The sequence below is a fragment of the Lagopus muta genome, chromosome 1 (assembly GCF_023343835.1).
Source record: "Lagopus muta isolate bLagMut1 chromosome 1, bLagMut1 primary, whole genome shotgun sequence".
Lineage (NCBI taxonomy): Eukaryota > Metazoa > Chordata > Aves > Galliformes > Phasianidae > Lagopus > Lagopus muta.
Window position 1 is genome coordinate 79,128,345 of NC_064433.1, and position 21,418 is coordinate 79,149,762.

The following is a 21,418-nucleotide window of genomic DNA, read 5'->3' on the forward strand; positions in this document are numbered from 1 at the left end:
TTACAGTAATGCCACTATAGCAGAACATAACTGGTGCTTCTAATACCCACGCTCCAGTGGTGTTTTGCATCCTTCAATATACCTCACTTTCTAGTGGCTGGATAAATGCAAAATATTTTACTAAGGAAGGTAACAGCTATACATACTTTGTGTATTAGTACGCTAAATATGCTAAAAGCATAGTGGGCAGTGTTCAAAATAAGCAAGCACACAGCCTTTTACACAAGCACCTGACCTGCCTGAAAGGATACACTGAACACTAACTTCAGACAGGAACTACTACCACAAAAGAAAGGCAAGCAATAATTGCAGCTGCCAGAACTGTGGAACAGTTCAGAGTACTAGTCCGCTAATTCCTCACCAACACAAAATTAAGATCATTTGCACAGCATAGATAACACTAGGTTCTGGCAGAGCAAAGAAACTGGATGCTTGGAAATCTGCATTTACTTGCAATAGCAAGATAAAAGAACAATGTACACATGTACTCTCCTAATTCTCACTTTTCAGAGATGAGAGCATCCATACAGCCACTTGCTATGCATGGCTATCTCGGTGTTTCAGTATCTGACTGCAAATTTAAGCCTGGTATTCTAGAAACCCAAGGATGGCATTCTCCCACCAAAAAGAAAAAAGCCTCTGAAGCTTTTATCACAAGATAAACTGAGGAGCTGAGGTAAGAGAGTTTCAAATGACAAACTAGTGGTCTGTGCCATCCAGCTTCTGTACAGTTGGATTATCAGCTCTCCAATTAAATCTGGGGAAGAAATTGCAACTACACAGGCTTCATAACTGTCTTCATGGTACTACAGCACTCCCTGCTAGTCCCTGGAGAAGCTCCCACTGACAGCCATTACAAGCTCCTGAAGGCTGGAATTTCTCTAGTGTTACTTAACTAACAGGGTAGATGTTGCCTGAGCCAAGGCATCATGTCAAGCACGCTTTTAATAGAACATTTATTTTTGAATCTAGAGCATACACTGCCACATGCCCCTAACTTTTATTTAGCACTGACCAGCCCACATTGACCGAGTGCTTCTCTACAAACCATCACTATAAACTAAGTCAAAGATTAACCGTATTCTGCTTAACTGACTCATCTTCAGTCAGTCAAGAGGCAGATGAATATGCTCATGATAAGAAGTCTTCCTTGCCTGAGGAAGGCCTAGAAGGAAAACATTACTGTATAAATGTATGAATTCATCACTACTTCTTCCCCTCTCAGTGTGTTTACATGCTTTATTCTAAGGAATCTGCTTTAGCAGGGAGTTGAGCTAGAAGGTCTCCAGGGGGCCCTCCCAACCCCTACAGTACTGCGAACAGACAATAAGCTCCACGAATACTTCCAGTCAACACTACTTAGATGCAAAAACAACTTGAGGCAAACAGTGTTTCGCACAAGTTTATTTGTACAAGTATTTCAGAATCATTAAGCTCCAAAACCCAATTTCCAAGGGTGACAAGTGAACACCACAGTGCAGGACAGTAGGTAGTTACTGTAACTAATCTCACATTTGGGCTCATCACAAATTGAAATCTTTCTAGTATCTTGTTCTGCCAGCTTAAAAAAAAAAAAAAAGAAAAAAAAAAATCACTTTTCCAAAACAAGTACAAGATAGATTTTTCAAGAGCTGACTTCTAATAGTAAAATTTAAAAAAATAAACAGAAAAAAAAAAGCCTTTACATTTCAACAAAAAGTGCAGTTTTAACCAGAAAGAGAGACAAGCCCAATGCAAACACTTCAGTGAGTGGCCTCCTCCAGTGAAGAAGAAAAGCTGGAGCATTCCAACCACTCCCAAAGCTTCTATAACTACAGCCCAGCAATCCACCTCAGAACAAGTTCCACTGAAATTAAATAGCCCGTATGAAATACAGTTCACCATATTTAACATTTGACAGTAATGGTTTGAGCAAGACTTAGATGCAAAGGCTAGAAGTATGCATTTGGCTCCCAATGCCCAAATCACACATTTGCTACTAACAGTGACTGGCTTATTGCTTATTCCTGTGTCTAACAATTTTGGCACCCAATTCAATCAGTTTTCTGTACCTCTCATTACACAAGCACTATCAGCACACCAGCAGTTTAAAACTGAAGTAGCTTGTTTGGAGAAAGCCTCTTAGAAATGACTTGGACTTCTCATGTAGCGATAAGCAGAGATCACTACCAAAAATCAGCAGTTATTCTATCAGAATCCCATGACATCCATATGCTTAACCCCATAATTCAGTCCAACAATATGGATATCTATAGCTCAAATACTTAAAGTTCTAATTGAGACCTGGTTTAAACCTTCTGCTCTGTAGACAGACTACTCATGTTAAAACAAAAGATTGTGAAAAATGGTTGCTCAGAAGCAATGTCCAGCTTAGTGGCACAGCAAACAAGCTGAAAACAAACAGTGTTACATCTTGAGCTGAGGAGCATGAAGTATGCTTTACCTTATCACTTTTCAGAAGTTTGGTGGTTAGCACAGGGATTTCACAAAAGTGACTGAAATGCTCTTTACTAGTAGGTTTCTTAAGTAGCATCTTTATCAAATAAAAAGATTTTATCTATTATGATGAGGAAATGATATCAATAAACTGTAAGCTAAAGGGAACTTGGTGAGAAATATTCACAAACAGATGCTTAGCTTCAGACTGGTTTAGCCCTGCAGAGATTAAGCAACAGGAAGAAAATTGCTATTTTAAACTAGTCTAGTTTCCTAGAAGCCTAGTCCTCAGGAATGATGTGCTGACACAAATCTTGCAGTCCAGTATTTCTGCGGTTCTGCTATGATGCCACTGCCTAGAAAGAATGCATTAAGGTAATAGCCTGAAGTTTAGCAGCCTCTCTCAAACTTCTACTTGATACAGAAGCAAGCAGAGAAGTTTGCACCATTCAGCACCACAGGAGACTGAATCAAGCAGGCAGCCTGAACTTGGCCATGGGTCATTACCTTAGCACTCATTCTCATATTACTCCCAGCTGCAGGGTCCTTATAAACCTGATCACAAACCAACTAGCACACACCAGATTGAACTGCTGCCACCTGGGACATCAGGCCGCCAAAACAATTTGAAACCAGAAAGGGGTAGACTGCAGGTAGCACCCTGACAAATCTATTTAGTATCTCAGCTCTATCTGAATTGCCAAACTAGGATTCTTCGCGTGCACAGAAACAGAACATTGTCCCAGTAACATTGTTTTCTTTTATTTAGTGCCAATGCACTAGGTAATAAGCAACTTCAGGCTACAGTCTAACTACTCAAGAACTTAACATCCAAGCTGAAAAGCATTAGTAATTTAATATGCCAGAACAACTTAAGACCCAGTAGTCCTGCAAAGCTTATACCAAGAGTCAGCTGTTCAGAGAGCAGGCATTCAACACAAAGCTTCCTTAGAGGCCTCAGCAATAAGTTACATCAACAAGAGCACAAATATTTATTGCGAGGAGTTAGGTGTCCATAGCTCTGCCTCAGTAGGACCACAGGAGAGCTTTATTCTAGCACTTTGTTTCCCAGTAGATACATGTGGCCTGACACTCAGCAGCCAAGGCGTTCAAAGGCTAGTAAGGAAAAAGAATTTCTTCAAACTTAAGGACTCCTCTTGAGTATTGATTGCTTCTTCTGCATGAGCTGATACACACAGTTTTTAAAGTCCAGCTATGCAATCCCACAAGACTTGGGTCTAAGCTGATACGCAAATGAAACTTGTAAACCAAAACCATTGCTTAGATGTACTTCTGGAACAGGCATAGCTCCCCCCCCCCCGAGTCAGCTGAAGCTATTTAAGGGATGAAAGCAATTACAAATTCTTAAACAAAAGGACTTCCTTCTAGCGATACTCTTTAATAGGCCAATTATTGCTCTGCATGCAGAAGTTACTCATTCCATCAGTAAGCTTGCATTACATTTGACACAGATGACATCACATCAGTTTTAAGATAAGCCTTCCAAGTCAGTATTCCAGATGAGGAGTGCTTTGCTGTAAACTGCATCAAGTCCAAGCTTCAATTCCTAGAAAAACTTGGAAGTAATACTTTGACTATTCAAGAGCCTTTAATAAAAAAAGTTTGCTACTGAAGATGCTTACAAAACTGTATAAGATACTGACATCAAGCATACCTGGCTGCAGCCTGCTTTCACAATCCTATCCCTCCCTGCTTTCCCAAGCTAAGTGAAGTCTGAACAGAAAACAAAACAAAAAAAAAAACCAAAAAATAAAGTAGCCTTGCTGCTATACTAAGGTGGCCATCATGCATTAGTTACAAAAAAGTGGGAGAGCTTGTAACATAACAAGAAGCCTTTGGTCCTACCAAGAACAGGCAGCTTTTCCACTGTCAAGTAAATGCTGCTCTGCTATCATTCTTCACATCTAACAGTAACCATATAGTTTTATTTCGTCTGCTTTTCTTCCTACACTTAAATCATTTGTTTAATCCAGCACTTTGGTCTCATACACTCAGGGAACAGCAAGATGTCAAGAGTTAACAAGTATTTAAGTATCCTTAACCATTGCACCAGTACATTAAATAGCTCTAACTTTTGCCTTTCTAGTCTACTTCTGATTAAGCAAAGAAACAAAATCATTTACATTATGAATTTTACTATTGCAATTGAGTGAAAGTTGCCAGTCAAGGCAATTACCTTGTTTCTAGTACTGCTATATACAGAACCATCCTTACAAAGCACAGAAGCATCAAAGCACTCAGTTCAACACATACCCTTTAAGAAGTTCAGCCCCCTACGCCTCCAAGTAGATACTCCTCCAGAGGTTATTCTGAAACCAGGGGCAGACTTTCCCCATATACAGTCTCTGCTTAGAGCTCTGCTTAGGGTTTATACACCTCATCAAGTGAAGTTTAAGACCACAATAGACCAAGAACTTAACCTCCCAAAAGACCATACTACACAATGACCAAGGGATGATGATAAACCAAAAAGCTTGACTCTTAAGTGGAGACAAAGGCAAGCCTGCAGGACCTGCCTGAATTTGTACAAGAAAAAACAAGGCGGCACTTTAGAAATTCACACTGACAGGAGTGCACATCAGCCTACAGGTTGGTGGAATTTTTTGCTTGCTGTGGACCCACAACAAAGAAACTCAAAACTTCAGTGGAAGAGCTGCACTATTTCTCAGCTGTGCCAATAACTGTTTAGGTAGACGTAGTCAAAAAGGCTTTATCTTGAGCCTCTTCTTAATAGCATTCTTCCCATCCTATTCAAGCAGTGGTTTCAGTTCTATTAAAGGCTTTATTTCCTCATTTCAAGGACTTCACATTAGCAATTGTTTAGATCCTGTTCTGCTGCATGTTTAGAGAAGTCAACTTCCATATTTTCATACTCCAGAAGAATCTAGCCAACTCGTGCTTTAGAGACAGGCTCATTAATCCATCTCCAACTTCCAAGAAACCTTGAACTTGAAGCAGGACCACATATGCCCATGCGCTACAGGAAACAGCCAATAGGCCCTCTACAAGAGGGACATTATCCAGACAGTTACCAGTTCCACACAGCCAAAAAGTAGAAGCAGCCCGAGCATGACAAGACCACTCTTACACAACAATTCAATTGAAGGCTGGCTAGAATCTGAATAGAAGATGTATAAAGTTTGTTAACAGAAAGTTTTGGTTTTAAATCAGCTTCTGCTCAATATATTTCCCAGTCTTAGCTCTATTAACTAACACAGTTCACTGAATACTCCACTTAGATGACAAGTCAACAGCCACTTCCAAGACAAGTACCTAGTCCTGTAACTATTCCTCTAATATTTGGTTGCTGGTTCTCTTCTCCCAGTGAAGAGGTAATAAGGCTTCTCGGCATTTGTAGAGATAAACTGAAAAGGTTCTTCACAGGTTGCCTGGTCGCATATTACTACTGCATTCCAGGAAGTAATTAGTCCAACAATCTTACTTATTAGAAAACCTACAAATGTCCATCACTTGTCTATGTACATTCAGCTTTTAGAAGCCTCTGCTGAAGAACGCTCAGGTGAAGCAATCAATTGCAAGGCAACCAAGTGGGGTAGGACTGGCTATATGGCACCGGAGGATTTGCAAGATAGTAATTGCTGAAGTTTACATCACTAACATAAGGTGCTGGCTGGTAGTAACAGGTAACAGTAGTGGTGTTAGGGATGATGTTCTGTTCTGCCAGCACTTTGAGTGCCAGAAGAGAAATCAAGTTGAGAGTCTGTCTTCGCTCGTGTCCCATGAGACACACAGTGCTCTCATTCACCACCCTGCGCAGAATCATGAGGTAGTCATATTTGCTCCTTTCTTCTTTGGAGAAGTGGTTCTGGAGGTAGGTCTCTAGCTTGCGCTGCTGATCCAGGATATCTGGGAAGTCTATGAAGAACCGGGAGCACATGTAGCGCTCTAATGTTTTGATCTCATCTTTATCCATGGGCCGGAAGTCTCGCACTAAGAGGTTACTGTATTTCAGAAGCCCACCACCTCGGATCTCTTCAGGATTTTTGGTAGCTATCAGCTTGTTCTGGAGGTGATCAAAAGCTGCTTCAAAATCTCCATACATACTCTCCCCAATCACCGTTGGATGGAAGTGCTCCGACATGGGGTTTTCTGAGTAGTCATAGTAAAAGAGCAGGGAATCCAGTATAATTTGGAAAGAGTCTACACTGAATTCAAACTGGCGTCTTATGCAGTCTACAAACTTCAGCTCCACATTCCTGCCATGTTTATTGGAAAGTGATATCAAGCTCCAACGATCAGACTCTGTAGACACTTTAACTAGCTTCTGGATGTAGGCTTCCTTCAGTGTTACTGGACTGATCTTCAGTTTGCTTACTCCTTCTGGTAAGAAATTCAAGAGGGAACGCAACACCACATCTCGAACCAACTGAAACTCTGCCTCACTTGGAAGAGAAACTTGAAAAATGAGATCCAAGTCCTTGCAGCCCAGACCATTATCTTTGACCAGGACATGGCCAGCTGCAGAGCCGTTCAGACGGACATCATGTACTGCAATGCCTGCTTCATTCAGCCTACTTCGAACAGTCTGAACTATGTCCTTCAGAGTTATCTTCAGCGTTGGGAAGTTACCCCGTCCATGGATTGGAACCACCTCTGTAAGAACTTCATGCAGGCGGCTGACCTGCTCCCAGTTCAGCACACTGCATGACATGCAGTCTGTATTACTTCCTTTGCTTGCCATGTTAAGGTTTTTCTTCTCCAAAGAAACTGTAAGGAAGTGGGAGAAAAAACAAAACAAAAACAAAAAACAAGTCAGACTTTCAGTTTGCACTGCCTAGCTCTGCTTTCTGTCTACATACACAAACTAGAGAGAAATAACTTTATGGACTGTCATCAGCAAGCCTTCCACCTGAAGTGGTTCTCAACTGCCCCACGAGTATGGACTCAAAATTTAGTGGTCAGTGTCCTTTTTCATGGGATAGCATTAAGAATTGGATAGAAGTAGCTTGTTTCAAAGGGAAAGCCTCAATGAATAATGCATAAACCTCATACAAGTTTCCAAAATCATCTGCAGTACCAGCTGAAGCAAGTGACAATCATAGTATTTGGAAGCGTTTTGTGCTTAATGCTGAACTTGCTTTGTTATAGTTGAAGCTCAAACACTTATCTCCAAATAACATGATGGTAAAAGATATTCAAATACTAGTTTCAGAGCTTAGAGATTGAGTTAGTGCCTTCAGTGGATTATGTGAGAGAAAAGAAAACAACTTCTATGAGAAGGAAGGTTTTTTTTTTTTTTTTTTTTTTTTTTTCCCTTTCTTAATCACCCAGCATATAGCTCTGACAGGATAAGAGTCAAGTCTACCTTGCTTCTGCAAAAACTGATAGAACTTCAGCATCTGGACAGAATTTCATCCATTAAAAAAAAAATAAAAAAAAATCAGATAACATAGTTTTTCAAGGTGCACTTCCAGTCTGTAAGCAACCCTTTTTCAGATACATTACACAATTAAGCTACCTTTTTGGAAATACTCATACTTTCCCTGTCCTTTTGTTCATTTATGAAGGAAAAACAAGTTCATAAGAGCTGGCATGTATTCAGATGGGATTAAGGCACACTTGTTAACATTACAGTAAGGACTTGAGAACCTCAACTAGTTCAAGCTTGAGCACTTGAAGGAATCTTGTCACAGTTGACCTCTTCATTCCCTTGTGCTTCAATGACCTGTTTTGAAGTATGTGGACACTTACGTATATTCTACAGTTGCGCAACTCCAAATTGTATTAATACACTCTTCCCTGTTCAATTGTTCCAGGTTTCTATAATAGCCAGGTGCTCCTTAACAGCTGGGGACTGAGATTTCACATTCATCCATCTCAAACACTTGTGAAAGCTGTATTTGCAGCTGCCAAGGTCAGGTTATTCAGATTTAGCTTACTTAACTCTTGCCTACCAAGAACTGTTTAAAACTCAATCATGTATTTTCCTAGCATGCATCAGGAAAGTGTATGGAGCACTTTTTAAGCAAGATACAAACAGTAGCTATTGTTGTTATTTCTTGCTTGTTGTCTACTAGCTTCCGCTTCTGAACAGACCATTTGAACTGTCACCTCCTCTAGGAGAAGAGGAACACTAGGTCAGACACACAGCAAGGTGAAGCAAGCAAAACTCCCAGGGATGCAATTTCCATCCCTGAGCACAAGCTGCAGCATTACAAGCTCTGCTGCTGTGTGTACCACATCAGCTTCAGTAGGCATCAAATAAGCCCATGATTCTTAAAATAACTAGTTCAGGATAAAACAGAAGCTTCTTTAAACTCAACCCTTGGAGCTTCAACAGAGCATAATCCCAGTGGTATCACAGCTGACAGGAGTTGCCCTCGGAGACATTAAGTACACTTTCACCCCCAAAAATACTACTTCCATTAAATCCTTCAGATCACTAGAGAACACAAGATTCCCCTGACTTCAAGCTGCAAGTGTCTAAGCTCCTCCTTTCCATTCGCGGGCTCCTTAGCAGCCAAGACAACACATACAGTGCTCCAGGCAACCAGAGAGAGGACTTGAGCAGAGCTTTCCACCTCATCATGCGTACTTGGTTCTGCTTGAGGATCTTTGGGCTGAGGTACAGCGCACACGCTCTCTCTGCCAGCACCTGCTGGAAAAGAAGATCAACTATTTCTCCTCCTCCATTCAGGGGAGAGTTTAATTCCTGGGCTGCCAGTTGATGAAGCATCTCACCCTTAAATCACTCGTGTGTCGCCTGCTCTGCAAGATTTAAGTTCATGACAGCAGGACCTTAGTGATTAACACATCTGGAACACTGGAGGCTTGCATGCTTGTATTTCATTACCACTGGCTGCCACCGCAAGGTCAGACACCTGGAGGTGCTCGTCCACTGGAAAGACAGCCGGGATAAGCCCTACATATTTTTGCTATCCAGCTTCAAGTGTACCACAGCTCCAGTCACATGCAATGCCCAAATCACAGGCGGGAGAAGTGAAAGCGAGACTCGTTTCTGTCGCGATGAGGGATCACAGAACCCTGCAACAGTGTATAACAGGACGCAACACCTAGAGAACTCAGCTCAGAGCCGTGGCAGACACCTCTCTGACACCACAGCGTCAACTTTAACAGGAACCGAAATGCTGAGGGACGCAGCTTCCTTCAGAACGCACCAGGGGACCGCAGCCAGCCAATTAGATAACCACGAGCAGCGAGCCATACACGGCTCCGAGCGGCTGTTCCCCAAAATGATCGTTAACCATCCCATCTCCGACGCGCTCCCTCAGGAGACGTCAAACCCGCCCGGCCCGCCTCGCCCCGCTCACCGGTCAGCTCAGCCACAGCCGCGCACACCGCGCCGCCGCCTCACCGGCCTCGCTCACGCTCACGCGCACGCCTCCCTGCCCCCCGCTCCCGCCCTTTATTGCCGCGCAGCCGCCCCGCCTCCGCCTCCCCGCGCTGAGGCGACCAACGGGCTCCCCCTCCCCGCCCGCCTGAAGCGGAGGAGCGGGGGCGGGCGCGGCGAAAAGGGGAGGAAAAGGATCTGGGTTATTTGTACAGTAATCAGTAGAGGAGGGGGGAAAGAAAAGTTGTTCCACCGCTGAGGGAGTTGGAATGTTTCTAGTGGAGCTAGAACGCTGTTTGCCAATCACAGCTAGGGTACTGTTACTTTCCTACACCCTAAAGGAAGAGGAGTTCAAACCTGAGCGCGTGTAGAAAAAAGCTGTGCCTGTACGAGGAAGCTGGAAAGCCCTTCTAGTCTCAGCAAACAAAAAGAGGCTTGGCCTGTTTTGACAAAAAACAAAAGCTGAGCAGGAATATGGGCAGGTTTCTTCTGTTTATTTTTCTCTGTCAGCACACTGTTGGCATAAATTACAGGAAACGAGGAGAGCTGTTTAAATTAAAGGATAACACTGACGCAAGAAGAAGATCCAAGGCATCTTCTGTCATTTTAGATTGTCATCCCTTCAGAGCACAGCACCGGAGAGCAGGTAGAATGAAACTGACTCATGTCAAGGAGGAGCTAGATAAGAAAATCCTTAACGTGGTTGTCTGTGGAGTTATACAGCTAAACTTGAGGATCCAGGACACCTCTTCAAACAGCTTTTTTTCCAGGTCTTCTGAAACAAGAAATAGAAATGGGGAACTCGAAAAGGAGTAATAGGAGAAATGACGGAGGCAGAACCACCAGTGAGGAAGTGTTGCACTTGGAGGTTAAAGCAGTGAATGGTTTCCCCCTTTAAAGCAACAGTTTCAGCTGCACTCCTGCCAAAAAGAAAATGTTACTGTCTGATGGCAGCGACTGATTATTTGGACAGCTGCCTCACAGACAAACATCAATTACATGATGCTGAAAAAATATTGTCTGTAATATTTATTAGATATCAATAAATGCAAAGAAACTTGTAGCACATTGTAGTATTACAGGTGTTAAAATATTACTAAACGATTCAGTGTATTTGCTTAAAAGTTTCTGATTCACAGAACTGTTTGTAAAAACAAACAGACACCTCAACTACATCTTAAAATTGAACACCTGAGATGTTTTCTGCCTTTCCTGCTTTGCAGACATTGACCACACTTCAGTGGAAGGGCAGCACTCAGCGCAGTGCATGTAAAACTCCTGACAGTACACCTGCTCTTGGCAATCGCAGCCCACTGGTCCTACAGAAAGGCCAGAGGGACGAGATCTTGACATGCCATTTAAAACTTGCCAGTTCAGAGTTGTGTAGGTTGCAGGCAGAAAGAGGAATGCAGCCTTGAGTAATGGACACCTGGAAGATTGGGCCCATATACCCCCAGTAGAGGCCAGCATTCTGCTCTCCGTGTCTGTGTCGTGGATTACTGCATGATGTGGATAGAAAATGTGGAAACAGCTCCACTGGTGAGACAAGAGATTAAGGGCAGGGGCAATTGCATGAACACTGTGACTGCTGAGGTTGTTCTGACTCTGTCCCAGGGTACAGCCATGATGCCAACACTTAGGCAGGGCTGACTTTCCATTTGGAACACATTGTGGAAGTTGTTTCAAGGGGAGGATGGACAAGGACCAAACAGATCATCGAATGGTACTGTAACAGAGGAAAATGAGAGTCTGGGACCACCAAGAGAGAGGTAGGTATGAAATGTTATAAACACAGTGCAGCTCATTCATTTTAATCCAGTAAATAGGGCAGCAAGTTTGGTGGAAGAAATGCACTCTAAAAACTTCTAAGTCAGCTCAGTGACCTGACACTATCAGATTAGTCTTCTTCCGTGTTGCACTGCTGAAGGTAATATGTCAACATAAATCTTGGTTGCTGCAATTGTTAAAGCCATAAAGTGAAGGAGAGTTATTAATACATGGTAGTAAGAGCTGCAGTGCTCTATTCTGTAATTGAGCATCAAATGTGCCATTGAGAAACTCTCCCTTTGGTTTGACATGCAGAGTCTGCAGCACTAGGAGCATGGAAACAGACAGAAACATCCCACCCATAAGGGGTTATTCAAAAATCCTCTGTTGGAGCCCCAGAGAGAGCTTCTCTCTCAGTCGGTAGCCATCTTTGCAAGTGTTTGAGGTTTCCTTCACGGTGATGCAGCAATCCTTCCTCTTGACACAGTAATGTTAATTAATAAAAATAGACACGGGAAGTCCTGTATAGATTCACAGGATCTAGTTCTGGGAACAGCAGTCTTACAGAAATCTGAGATTATACTTGTCTCTACAAGCAGAGCAGCATCCAGAAGGTTCTGTCAAAGGTGTGAGAGGTTGCTTTGTAGGACTGACCAGCTTCCACCAGAAAGCAAAGAGCTGAGAAGCACTTTCTCTCTAAGGGGCAAGAAATTCCACTAGAGCCCTTCAAAAAAGCACAAAGATGGCTCTCAAAGCTGAGGCTGCACTGAGATCTGAGGAGGATACAGAAACTCAGTGTTATTGACTCCTGTGAATGACTCAAGATATCACTACCTATCAGCCCATAGAATCATAAAATCATAGAGTCATTAAGGTTGGAAAAGATCACTAAGAGCATCCAGCCATCAACCAACCCCCCCATGCCCACTAAACCACGTGCTTCATCTATACATTTCTTGAACACCTCCAGGGATGGTGACTCCACCATCCTGGCACAGCTTTGCCACATGCCATCTGGAAGCTGCAAACTCTTCTTCTCATGAATTGGTTTATGTGTACATGAGGGTTTTCCTTTCCATGAAGTTTCTCCTGCCCAGGCCTTCCCTCAGAGCACGTGCTGAGGTGGAACGTGCTTAGTGGAGGAGAGTGGGCAGCAGTCTGTCCTCTGATTTGTTTTGCCTTGCACCTGAGCTTGCTCAAGCAGCTTTAATCAGTCACAGTTTCCCAGAACCCGGGGGAGGACAAACGGTTAGAAATTTTGGTGGTGTAGGAGAAGACAAGAACTGAAGAGGGGAGGAGGCAGAGGTTGGTGGAGAAGGTTGATTTGCAAATCAACCTTGCAAACTGAAAATAACATTTATTCTATTTTGGGAGCTGTGAGCAAACTCAGGATCCATCACCATATGTTCAAGCTGCAGGTGGCAAGCACAGCAAAGGGAGGCAAAGAGAATATATTGTTCAGGGAGCACAGCCCCAGACACACAAAGCTGCCCCACAAATCATGTACTTTCCCCCACTACAGATTTTCACTTTGAAATTGCAGGTTTTTCACGTTCTCTCACCATCCCCAGCTTTGGGAAATGATGCACACAGGGTGCGGTGCCTGCACCACACCTCCCTTCTGTGCATGAGCCCTGTCTGCCGCTTCCGTCACTGCAAAAACAGTCACATATGCTACTGTTCACCCCCACAGATTTACAGTTTGAAGGCCCACAGACACAACTGAACATCTCTTAGTACTCATCCAATCCCTGTATAATATGTCCCTGCCATCAAACTCATAGTCCCTTCACTAACATATAGTTGCCTGCTGACTTTATTCAGCACCTCAAGATTTAAATAACCCAGTGTTTCACCATAGTAGTTTGCCACATCTGTTACTTAAATTTGCAGCTACAGGGCCATACAGTTTTATCTGGTTTTAACTTCCACCTCTCCTTCTTTTCAGTATGTTTTGTTTTGTTTTTTTTTTCCCTGACAGATTACAGGGGCTTTTATTGGAAAGTTGTCTGAATTCTTTAAGGATTTTTCAGCAGGCCTTTTATTTCTAGCTGGTGGAAATGGTAACCAGACAAGGAGGTTTTGCATAGATAATGCAGTTGTGTAGTTTAAAATAATCTAAATTAGACCTGTCAGAGTCTCCCCTAACCCATCCTCAGAGGTCAGGTTTATGCCACAGGGCAGTGAGGCAGCTCAGGGAACTGACCCCACTGAAAAATGATCCAGCCACAGAGGTCAAATTCAGCAGGGCTAGCCAGCTGGTAGGGCCACCACGTACTTACATTCCAGCAACACAAGCATGGGAGGTGAGGCAGAATGACAGCAAAATTTAAGCTGCAGTGAACTTATGCTTTCAGAATCCTTTAGGCTCACCTAAAGTACAAAGAGATGTCTTGGTCTGCCCCTTGGGCTACTGGGAAGCTCTACAACTCTGGAAGGTGATGTGTTCCAACACAAAGATGACAGCTTGAAGAGCTGAGCATAGGGTAGCATCTTCAGCAGCTCTCTGCTGTGATCTGTCCCTCAGCATGACAGCTGCTCCCCAGTGCCCAGGTCTTTCCAGCTCTCCTGCTGGAAGGGGATAACAATCTTACCACCAGAATTTAGTCTCACGCTATCAGATCAAAGACCACCATTTTCACATCCTCCCTTCCATCTCCATGGCCAGATGCTGTCCTATAAGGATCCGGGAGGGCCCTGTGGACTGTTTTTGCCTACTGCTGTCTGGTATAGAGTACTGCAGGAACTCCCAGTGCTCCCAGTGACAGATAATTGGGGCTTTCAGGCTCTCTTATCTAATACAGAAGAGGTAGGGTAATATTACACATCTCATCTGATGAGAGAACATTACCATACCTCTTTCTATGGTAATCTTGACATTTTACCTCTCCTCAGAAACTTGCTAAGCAACATGCAGGCCTTTCTGTCTGTGCTGTGAAAATCTTGCAGCTATGTGATAGAGATCACTTTGGAAAAAGATTTGAGGAGGAAGTGAAATGACTGGATATTTTGAGAGAAGAAGGAAAAGTTCCGGCTGTAAATGTGTTGCCTGGTAATGTTTTGCACAGGTATCTTGCTAACACAGAGCTTTCTCATCTATAAGAGTGTCTTGTTTTTGGCTGAGATAATTTTCTTCCCAGTAGCTTGTGCTTTGCATTTAGGATGAAAATAATGTTGATAGCACATGCATGTTTTAGTTGTAGCTGAGCAGCGCTGCACAGAGCCAAGGACATTTCAGCTTCCCACACTGCCCTGCCAGCAAAGGGCTGGACATGCACAAGGAGCTGGGAGGGGACAGAACCAGGACAGCTGACACCAAATGGCCAAAGGCATGACTGATAACATATGGCATTGAGCTGAACAACAAAACTGGGGGGAGCTGACCAGGGGTGGCTGTTGCTGCTCAGAGGTTGTCTGGTTGTCAGTGGGTGGTGAGGAATTGCACAGTGCATCACTTGTTTAGTGTATTCTTATATCCTTGTAATTATTATTTCACCTTTCTTCTCTGTCCCATTAATCTCTCTTTATCTCAATCCACAGGTTTTGCCTTTTTTTTTCCCCTCAATTCTCTCACCCATCCCACTGCCAGGGGGGTCAAGTGAACGAACAACTGCAGGGTGCAGAGCTGCTTGCTGGTTAAATCACAACAGTCCTTTAGGTGCTCAACATGAGGCTGTGATCATAGAATTAGAGAATTATAGATTAGAGGATCATAGGATGGCTTGGATTGAAAGGGACCTCAAAGATTGACATACCTGACCCCAGCATGTTAAAACAAAATTGTTATATACATATTTTTAGTTTAGTAGTTACTCATTACAATGCTGTTGATTTTGTTGCTGTTTTTAATCAGACTTGTGCTTGTTCTCAGAGTTATGTTATGTAGCACCTTACTGTCTATGTCCCTGCTGTGCTTTCAATCATCCCTGTAGGCTGGATTAAGGTTATCACTTTGTACTGTGCAAACCTGTGTTGTTATATGATGAAAGTACAAACTGTGAGACTAACCTGGTGTACAGACTTGACACTGCCATCATCTCTGTACTTTGGGAACCATCTCTCTGAAACATATCAACAATTACACTCTTCACCTTTTGTTAGCAGGAAACCAATCTGTGAGAGAGACAAGGGGAAACACTTTCCCCTGCTTCTTCACCATCCCCTTCCACTCCAACCAAGTTACAATGGTTCTTGAGAATTTTGAATATACTCCAGATCTTCCAACCAACATGTTCCTATTGCTGTGTCTCCTGAATGTGCTCCAGGTTTTAAGGTGTAAGCAACTATTTAAGTGTACCACCCAGAGATCTGCCCTAAGGCAGGATAGTTATGAACAGCAGAGAGGGTGGGAGGATATGGGCACATATCCCCTAGAACAATGGGCACCTCCAGTGCCTTGGAACTTCAGTCCTGAGCAAGTGCAGAATCTTGAAAAAATAGTAAAATATTTGAAAAAGGTATGCCACCCCCTGTCAGTTCCAAAAAGACACTGCAACATGCCAGGCTTTGGTCTATGCCTATCAAGCTGCACTCATCCAAAATCATAAACACGGTACCACATCATCTGCAGGGAAAAAAAATTGACTCTACCCTCATCTGAAACCAGGACAAGGAGTAAAACTGAGTGCTCTGCTTCCTTTCGCCGCTCAACAGTTCTGAAACTCATGACAGGCAAAAAAATGGCTGCACCAAGATCTCCCCATAAAGAGATCCCACCAAGATCTCTTCCGTGTCATCACTTGCAACAAATCTTGGAATAAAGGGAGATTACCAGAAGACATGCTAGCTATGTCTACAGTGGATTGGATTTCAGTTATGAATGCAAGCTATAGCCTGGCTATAAGAGACTGGAATAGAAACCTGGAGTTAGTTACAATTCCTCTTTTGCAGTTCAAATTCCGCTTGTGTTACAGCCAGCATAAAACTAGAGTTGTGAGACGGGTTTCACATTGGGCCAGGCATTTGACTTTTAGAGGCAAGAAGTTCTTCATATGTTTCACACAAGGCCTGTAAGGAATTATTTGGTCTGGATTTGGTTTTATCTTACAGCTAGAAGCACTGCCAGTCTGGCAATTTTATAATAAAAAGTTTCCCAGAAATATAAAACCTGTGACATTAAAAATATGCTTTCTGTTTGAATCCTAAATGAGAAGCCTCAATTTGGAAAGAGTTAAAGCCTACCAGTGTTTGCTTTATTCTGCAAGTCAACCTGTGTCACTTATGTAGATGCAATCACGTAGCAGATCTTACAAGCAAGCTGGTTTAATTTCCCAGCAGATTTTTCTTGTGGCTCAGCTAAGATGAAGAAAGAACCCTGCTTGTTGTGAGCAGTTGGGTATCTCGCCGTGAACGAAGGGTCCTCGCAGCCCTGCTTTAATCTCCAAGAAGGTGATTCACACACTGGTGCCAGTTCCAGAGGCTTCCCAGATAAATACTCCTTCAGGCTTCCTTTCCTCACCACGCTAACTTGAGGTGCAAGGATAGCAGAAATCTTGAGAAAAAGCATAGGTGCTGGATCTTCCCGCAGTGACTTATCTCACATCTACCCAGTTCAGTCCAACCCCCCCGTTGGGCCGCGGCTGCTCCAGCCTGCCTCCGTTGGCTGCCGCACTGCCAGCCCGCGTTCAGGGCCCGCCATCTTGGGACCGACGGCGGCCGCCGGAAGCCGCCATCTTGTGGGCGGGGCCGCGGCCGCTGGCAGGGTGGCGGAATGGTGCCGGTGCTGCCGGGGCTGTACGTGGGCGGCGCGGAGTCGTGCTCGTCCTCGAAGGCGCTGGCGGCGGCGGGGGTGATGGCGGTGCTGACGGTAGACGCGGAGGAGCCGCCTCCGGTGCCGGGCGTGCAGGCCTTGTACATACGAGCGCTGGACGAGCCTGGCGCCGACCTGCTGAGCCGCCTGGACGAGTGCGCTGCCTTCATCGGCGCGGCGCTGGCGGGCGGCGGGGCCGTCCTCGTGCGGTGGTGAGGGCCGGGGTTGGTTGACGTGGCGGGGCCAGCCGGCTGCCCTGGGGCTGCTCTGAGCCCTCGCCTCGTCTCGCCTTTCGCCTGCAGCCAGGCCGGAGTGAGCCGCAGCGTGGCCGTGGTAACCGCGTACCTGATGAAGAGCCAGGGGCTCGGCTGGGAGGAAGCCTACGCCGCCGTCAGAGCCGCCAAACCCGACGCAGAGTGAGTGCCCGTCCCCCGGCACCCCGGCCGGATGGGCTCGGTCTCAGCCTGCTCTCCTCTCCCGCACCGCAGGGTGAACCTCGGCTTCCAGAGGCAGCTGAAACTCTACGAGGCCATGGGCTGTGTCGTGGACAGCAGCAGCGCCCTGTACAAGCAGCATCGCCTGCAGGTGCTCACGGAGAGGTTCTCCGGTGAGTGGGGCAGCCTTGGGACCGGGGGATGCCTTGTCCAAAAGCCACACCGTGTCACTGAACCCTGAGCTTGGGATGAGTCAGGTTGCCCAGAGAGATGCCCTGTCCTTGGAGACGTTCACAGTCAGGCTGGAGTGTGTATTGCAAGGGTATAGGACTGGATGACCTTCAGAGGTCCCTTCCAACTCAAATGATTCTGTGAGTCCTGCTGCTGGCCCCTGTGCAGTGTACTGAGTGCTCATGTGTGGCTGTGCCCATGGCAGCCATGCAGTCTGCTTTATGTTGCATTGGACAGCACCAGGCACCCACTTTCTGATGTGCAGCTGCTTTAAATTATGACAGTTACCAGTCGTAAGCTGTATGCCATGATCCGTGACCTCTGACTCCTGCTGCTGTGGCTTGTTAGATCCCTTGTGTCTGGTGTGCTGCGTGAGGACAGCATGGGGCTATAGCAGTGAGCTGTGGTTCAGAGATTGTTAAAACAAAAAGGAACAACAATGCGGAAGACTCATTGCAGAGCTTATTTGCTGTATCTCTGCACAGACAGCAAACTGGTGAATGTCCTTCCATAGTCACATATCTCAGGGGGGACGAGCATGATGCATCTATTCTTAAATGCAGAGAAGCATATCAGAGGGATGCCATCATACAGAGCTTGCTGTTGCTGACTTGGATTGCTACCCTCAAAGTACCTGAGCCTTGAATTGGCCAGACAAATGTTCACATCTCTGATTGCTCATTATCAGGGTCTTTGAGGCATATCTAAGAAACAAATCTGTGATTGACTGTTTTCTTTGTCAAGATGCAGAAATAATGGCCAAATTGCTGTTTCCTGATTATTATTTTTTATGCACCTAGCAAGCCAAATCTATCATCCCCCAAACAGAGCAAAAAGCAACCATTTACCTTTCTTCAGGCTAAATCTTGAATTCCTTTTCACCGTGTTAAATGAATCCCTATTTTATATGTGGTGGGATGAAGCTGTTTTGCTTTGAACTCACCTAATGGAATGGGTGAGGTCTTTAATCTATTTTTTGGATTTATTCTGCCAAGGCAAAAAAGGTGAAGAAGGTGACTTCTGTATATGGTGACCAGGGCAGAATGCTGTCTTCTCTCCCTGGAATGTATTGGTGCCTTTATCAGTCTGACTCACAACTCAGTACTGTCCCCTCTGCAGAACTTCAAGACTTACCCCAAGAAGTCTTTGCTGTTGATCCAACCAATGCACATCAGACTCCAAATACAGAAGTTCTGTATAGATGCAGGAAGTGCAGGTACGGAACCTTTTGAATTTCCCACAAAATGTCATTTTGAAATGATCATGAGAGGAAAATAGCCTGTGTAAATTAGAGGCCATGTTGTTATTTTTGGAACAGGGATAAGATCTTGTGTAAGTTTCCATACAATGTGTGCCACAGAAATAAAACACAAATATATTATGAAATCACAAAACTTGAAGTTGTGCAGCACTCGTGCATCCTAACTTGCCACATTATGCAGGCAGGTGTAATTCTGCTTGACTGTGTAAAGCTACTTGATCTGCAGTCATATATTCTAGTTTGTTTTTGCAAATTGCTTTCTCTAGGGGAAAAAAAAAACCAGACCCAATTTTAACTATTTTTATACTAAAATACAGGTGGAAGATCCTGTTGCTCCTTATGTGTAGATATTTTTTTTTTCTCAAAGGTATGAGCTTAGTTTTAAAGCTTCACTGGTAAGGAATTGTTTAAACACAGATCTGTGTAAGAAACAGCATACAGTGGTGAAGCAGAGCCCAACACTGCACAGACTGTAAGGTTTGTTAAGATGCAGCCCTAAATGGAGTCAGTGCCTGCCTATGAAAAGATGCACTATTTATCTAGTTACTGTCAAAAGGTCCTTGTCCTTGTGCTCTCTAAGCTTCACCCACCATTAAAAAAGTGTTTCACCTTTTTCCCCTCCCTGTCACGGAGAACAGGCGCGCTCTGTTTCGTAGTTCCAGCATTTTGTCCCACGTGGAAGGAAGTGGACCAACAGCCTTTGCTCACAAGAGAATAACGGAGTCTATGCACCTTCGTGGCAGCGGCCCTGATAAGTGCACCTCTTACTTCATTGAGCCTGTGCAGTGGATGGAGCCAGCACTGCTAGGAGTAACGGAAGGACAGGTGAATGCATTTTTGGGATATTCTAGCCAAGGTAAAGCAAACTGTTGTTGTTCCTTGATGCGAAGGCCCCAGGGCAACATCCTAGATCTCCCAGTCTCTACTGCATCAGTTTTGCAGCTTATGAACAGATTCTCAAATATTAGAATATCCCTGTATAAGGAAATGAGCTGGTGATCTTGCTGGATTTAGTACACTAGGAAGGATGTTTGACTGTTTTTTTGTGTTTTTAGTGTAATAGAGTTTGTGAGACATATAAAACCTGTCATGGTCTTACACTGATCAAGGCTGTCAGATGTCTAAGATTGGCAAGTGTCCTGGAACCACACCAGGTCAGAGCAGCTGCATTTCCACGCCTTCCCTTCTGCCAGCACAGCTGCCTATCACACATGGGGCATGGCAAGCTCCAGCCGTGTCTACATAGCTGTTGTTGGGTTTTTTTGGACTGTTTTTCAGACTGTTTAACTTCTGTGAAATAATACAAGAGCTGGCTTTAGTGCAGGTTGCCGTAACTTAATATACCATAGAATACATTTGCATGCATCTTACAATGGATCATTTGTTTTTCTTGCAGCTTTTGTGTCCCAAATGCACATCTAAACTGGGTTCTTTCAGCTGGTGGGGTGAGCAGTGTTCTTGCGGCCACTGGGTGACCCCTGCCTTCCAGATACACAAAAGTCGAGTGGATGAAGCGAGAATGCTGTCAGTTGGTAACTTCCACGCTACCAAAACCTGAACTCATAGCCTCTTTCAATGGACTGACCACAGAGAAATCTTAACTACTGTGGGTTTGCCAGTGCTTGAGACTTCAATCCCTTTGTAAGCAGAGGAATTACTTGAGCACCTGATCTGTTTCTGCTTTCAGTCTATATAAAATACAGGATGTATACATTCATCTATATATATGCACATCTACATATAAAATAAATGCATGTATATATGGATAATATAGCATGTCCATCAGAGATGTGTTAAGCAGTGGCCAGAGATGTACAAAAATGCCTGAACATGATGTTTATAGCAACAGACTGAATAAAAGTGTTATTTACAAATTCTAATCCTTATTTAAAAAAAAAATAAGCTATCATGTTATTGTTTTAGCTTGTGGACAACAGTACTATTTGCCTTCTGCTACAGAAGTTCATGTGGTATACAGGGGAGGGAAAGACTGTAAGGCTCAGTGAAGTGCCATAACATGGCACTGTTACCATTGTTGGATTAGCACTGAAAAGCAAGATGCATTTCTACTTCTCTTACGCTAAAGTTCCAAAAATGTATCCCAAGAGCATATCCTACAGTGTAATTCTTCTCTTCATGTAATGCCTGAGGAGACTGTGTAAGCTGTACTGAAATGGGGGACCTGAGGTTAAATACCTGCTAAGTTG

General features: G+C 44.1%; 2 protein-coding genes across 2 annotated transcripts; one reads left to right on the forward strand and one right to left on the reverse strand.

Moving 5' to 3' along the window:
* Window positions 1–1,388: 1,388 nt before the first annotated feature.
* Window positions 1,389–9,848, reverse strand: TENT5C (terminal nucleotidyltransferase 5C). Its single transcript, XM_048927640.1, has 2 exons — window positions 9,750–9,848; window positions 1,389–7,185 (listed from the first exon to the last, which is right to left on the reverse strand). The coding sequence occupies exon 2, from the start codon at window positions 7,157–7,159 to the stop codon at window positions 5,987–5,989; it is 1,173 nt and encodes a 390-aa protein (XP_048783597.1). The 5' UTR covers window positions 7,160–7,185; window positions 9,750–9,848; the 3' UTR covers window positions 1,389–5,986.
* A 7,382-nt stretch (window positions 9,849–17,230) lies between these two features.
* Window positions 17,231–21,072, forward strand: DUSP12 (dual specificity phosphatase 12). The gene is made up of 6 exons (XM_048927656.1): window positions 17,231–17,497; window positions 17,588–17,701; window positions 17,774–17,892; window positions 19,070–19,166; window positions 19,850–20,036; window positions 20,608–21,072. The coding sequence occupies exons 1-6, from the start codon at window positions 17,247–17,249 to the stop codon at window positions 20,767–20,769; spliced, it is 930 nt and encodes a 309-aa protein (XP_048783613.1). The 5' UTR covers window positions 17,231–17,246; the 3' UTR covers window positions 20,770–21,072.
* The last annotated feature ends 346 nt before the right edge of the window (window positions 21,073–21,418 follow it).

Coding starts and splice junctions, on each gene's coding strand:
- TENT5C (XM_048927640.1), bottom strand. CDS start 7,159: ATGGCAAGCAAAGGAAGTAATACAGACTGCATGTCATGCAGTGTGCTG.
- DUSP12 (XM_048927656.1), top strand. CDS start 17,247: ATGGTGCCGGTGCTGCCGGGGCTGTACGTGGGCGGCGCGGAGTCGTGC. Junction 17,702..17,773: donor GCCGCCAAACCCGACGCAGA/GTGAGTGCCCGT, acceptor CCCGCACCGCAG/GGTGAACCTCGGCTTCCAGA. Junction 19,167..19,849: donor TATAGATGCAGGAAGTGCAG/GTACGGAACCTT, acceptor CACGGAGAACAG/GCGCGCTCTGTTTCGTAGTT.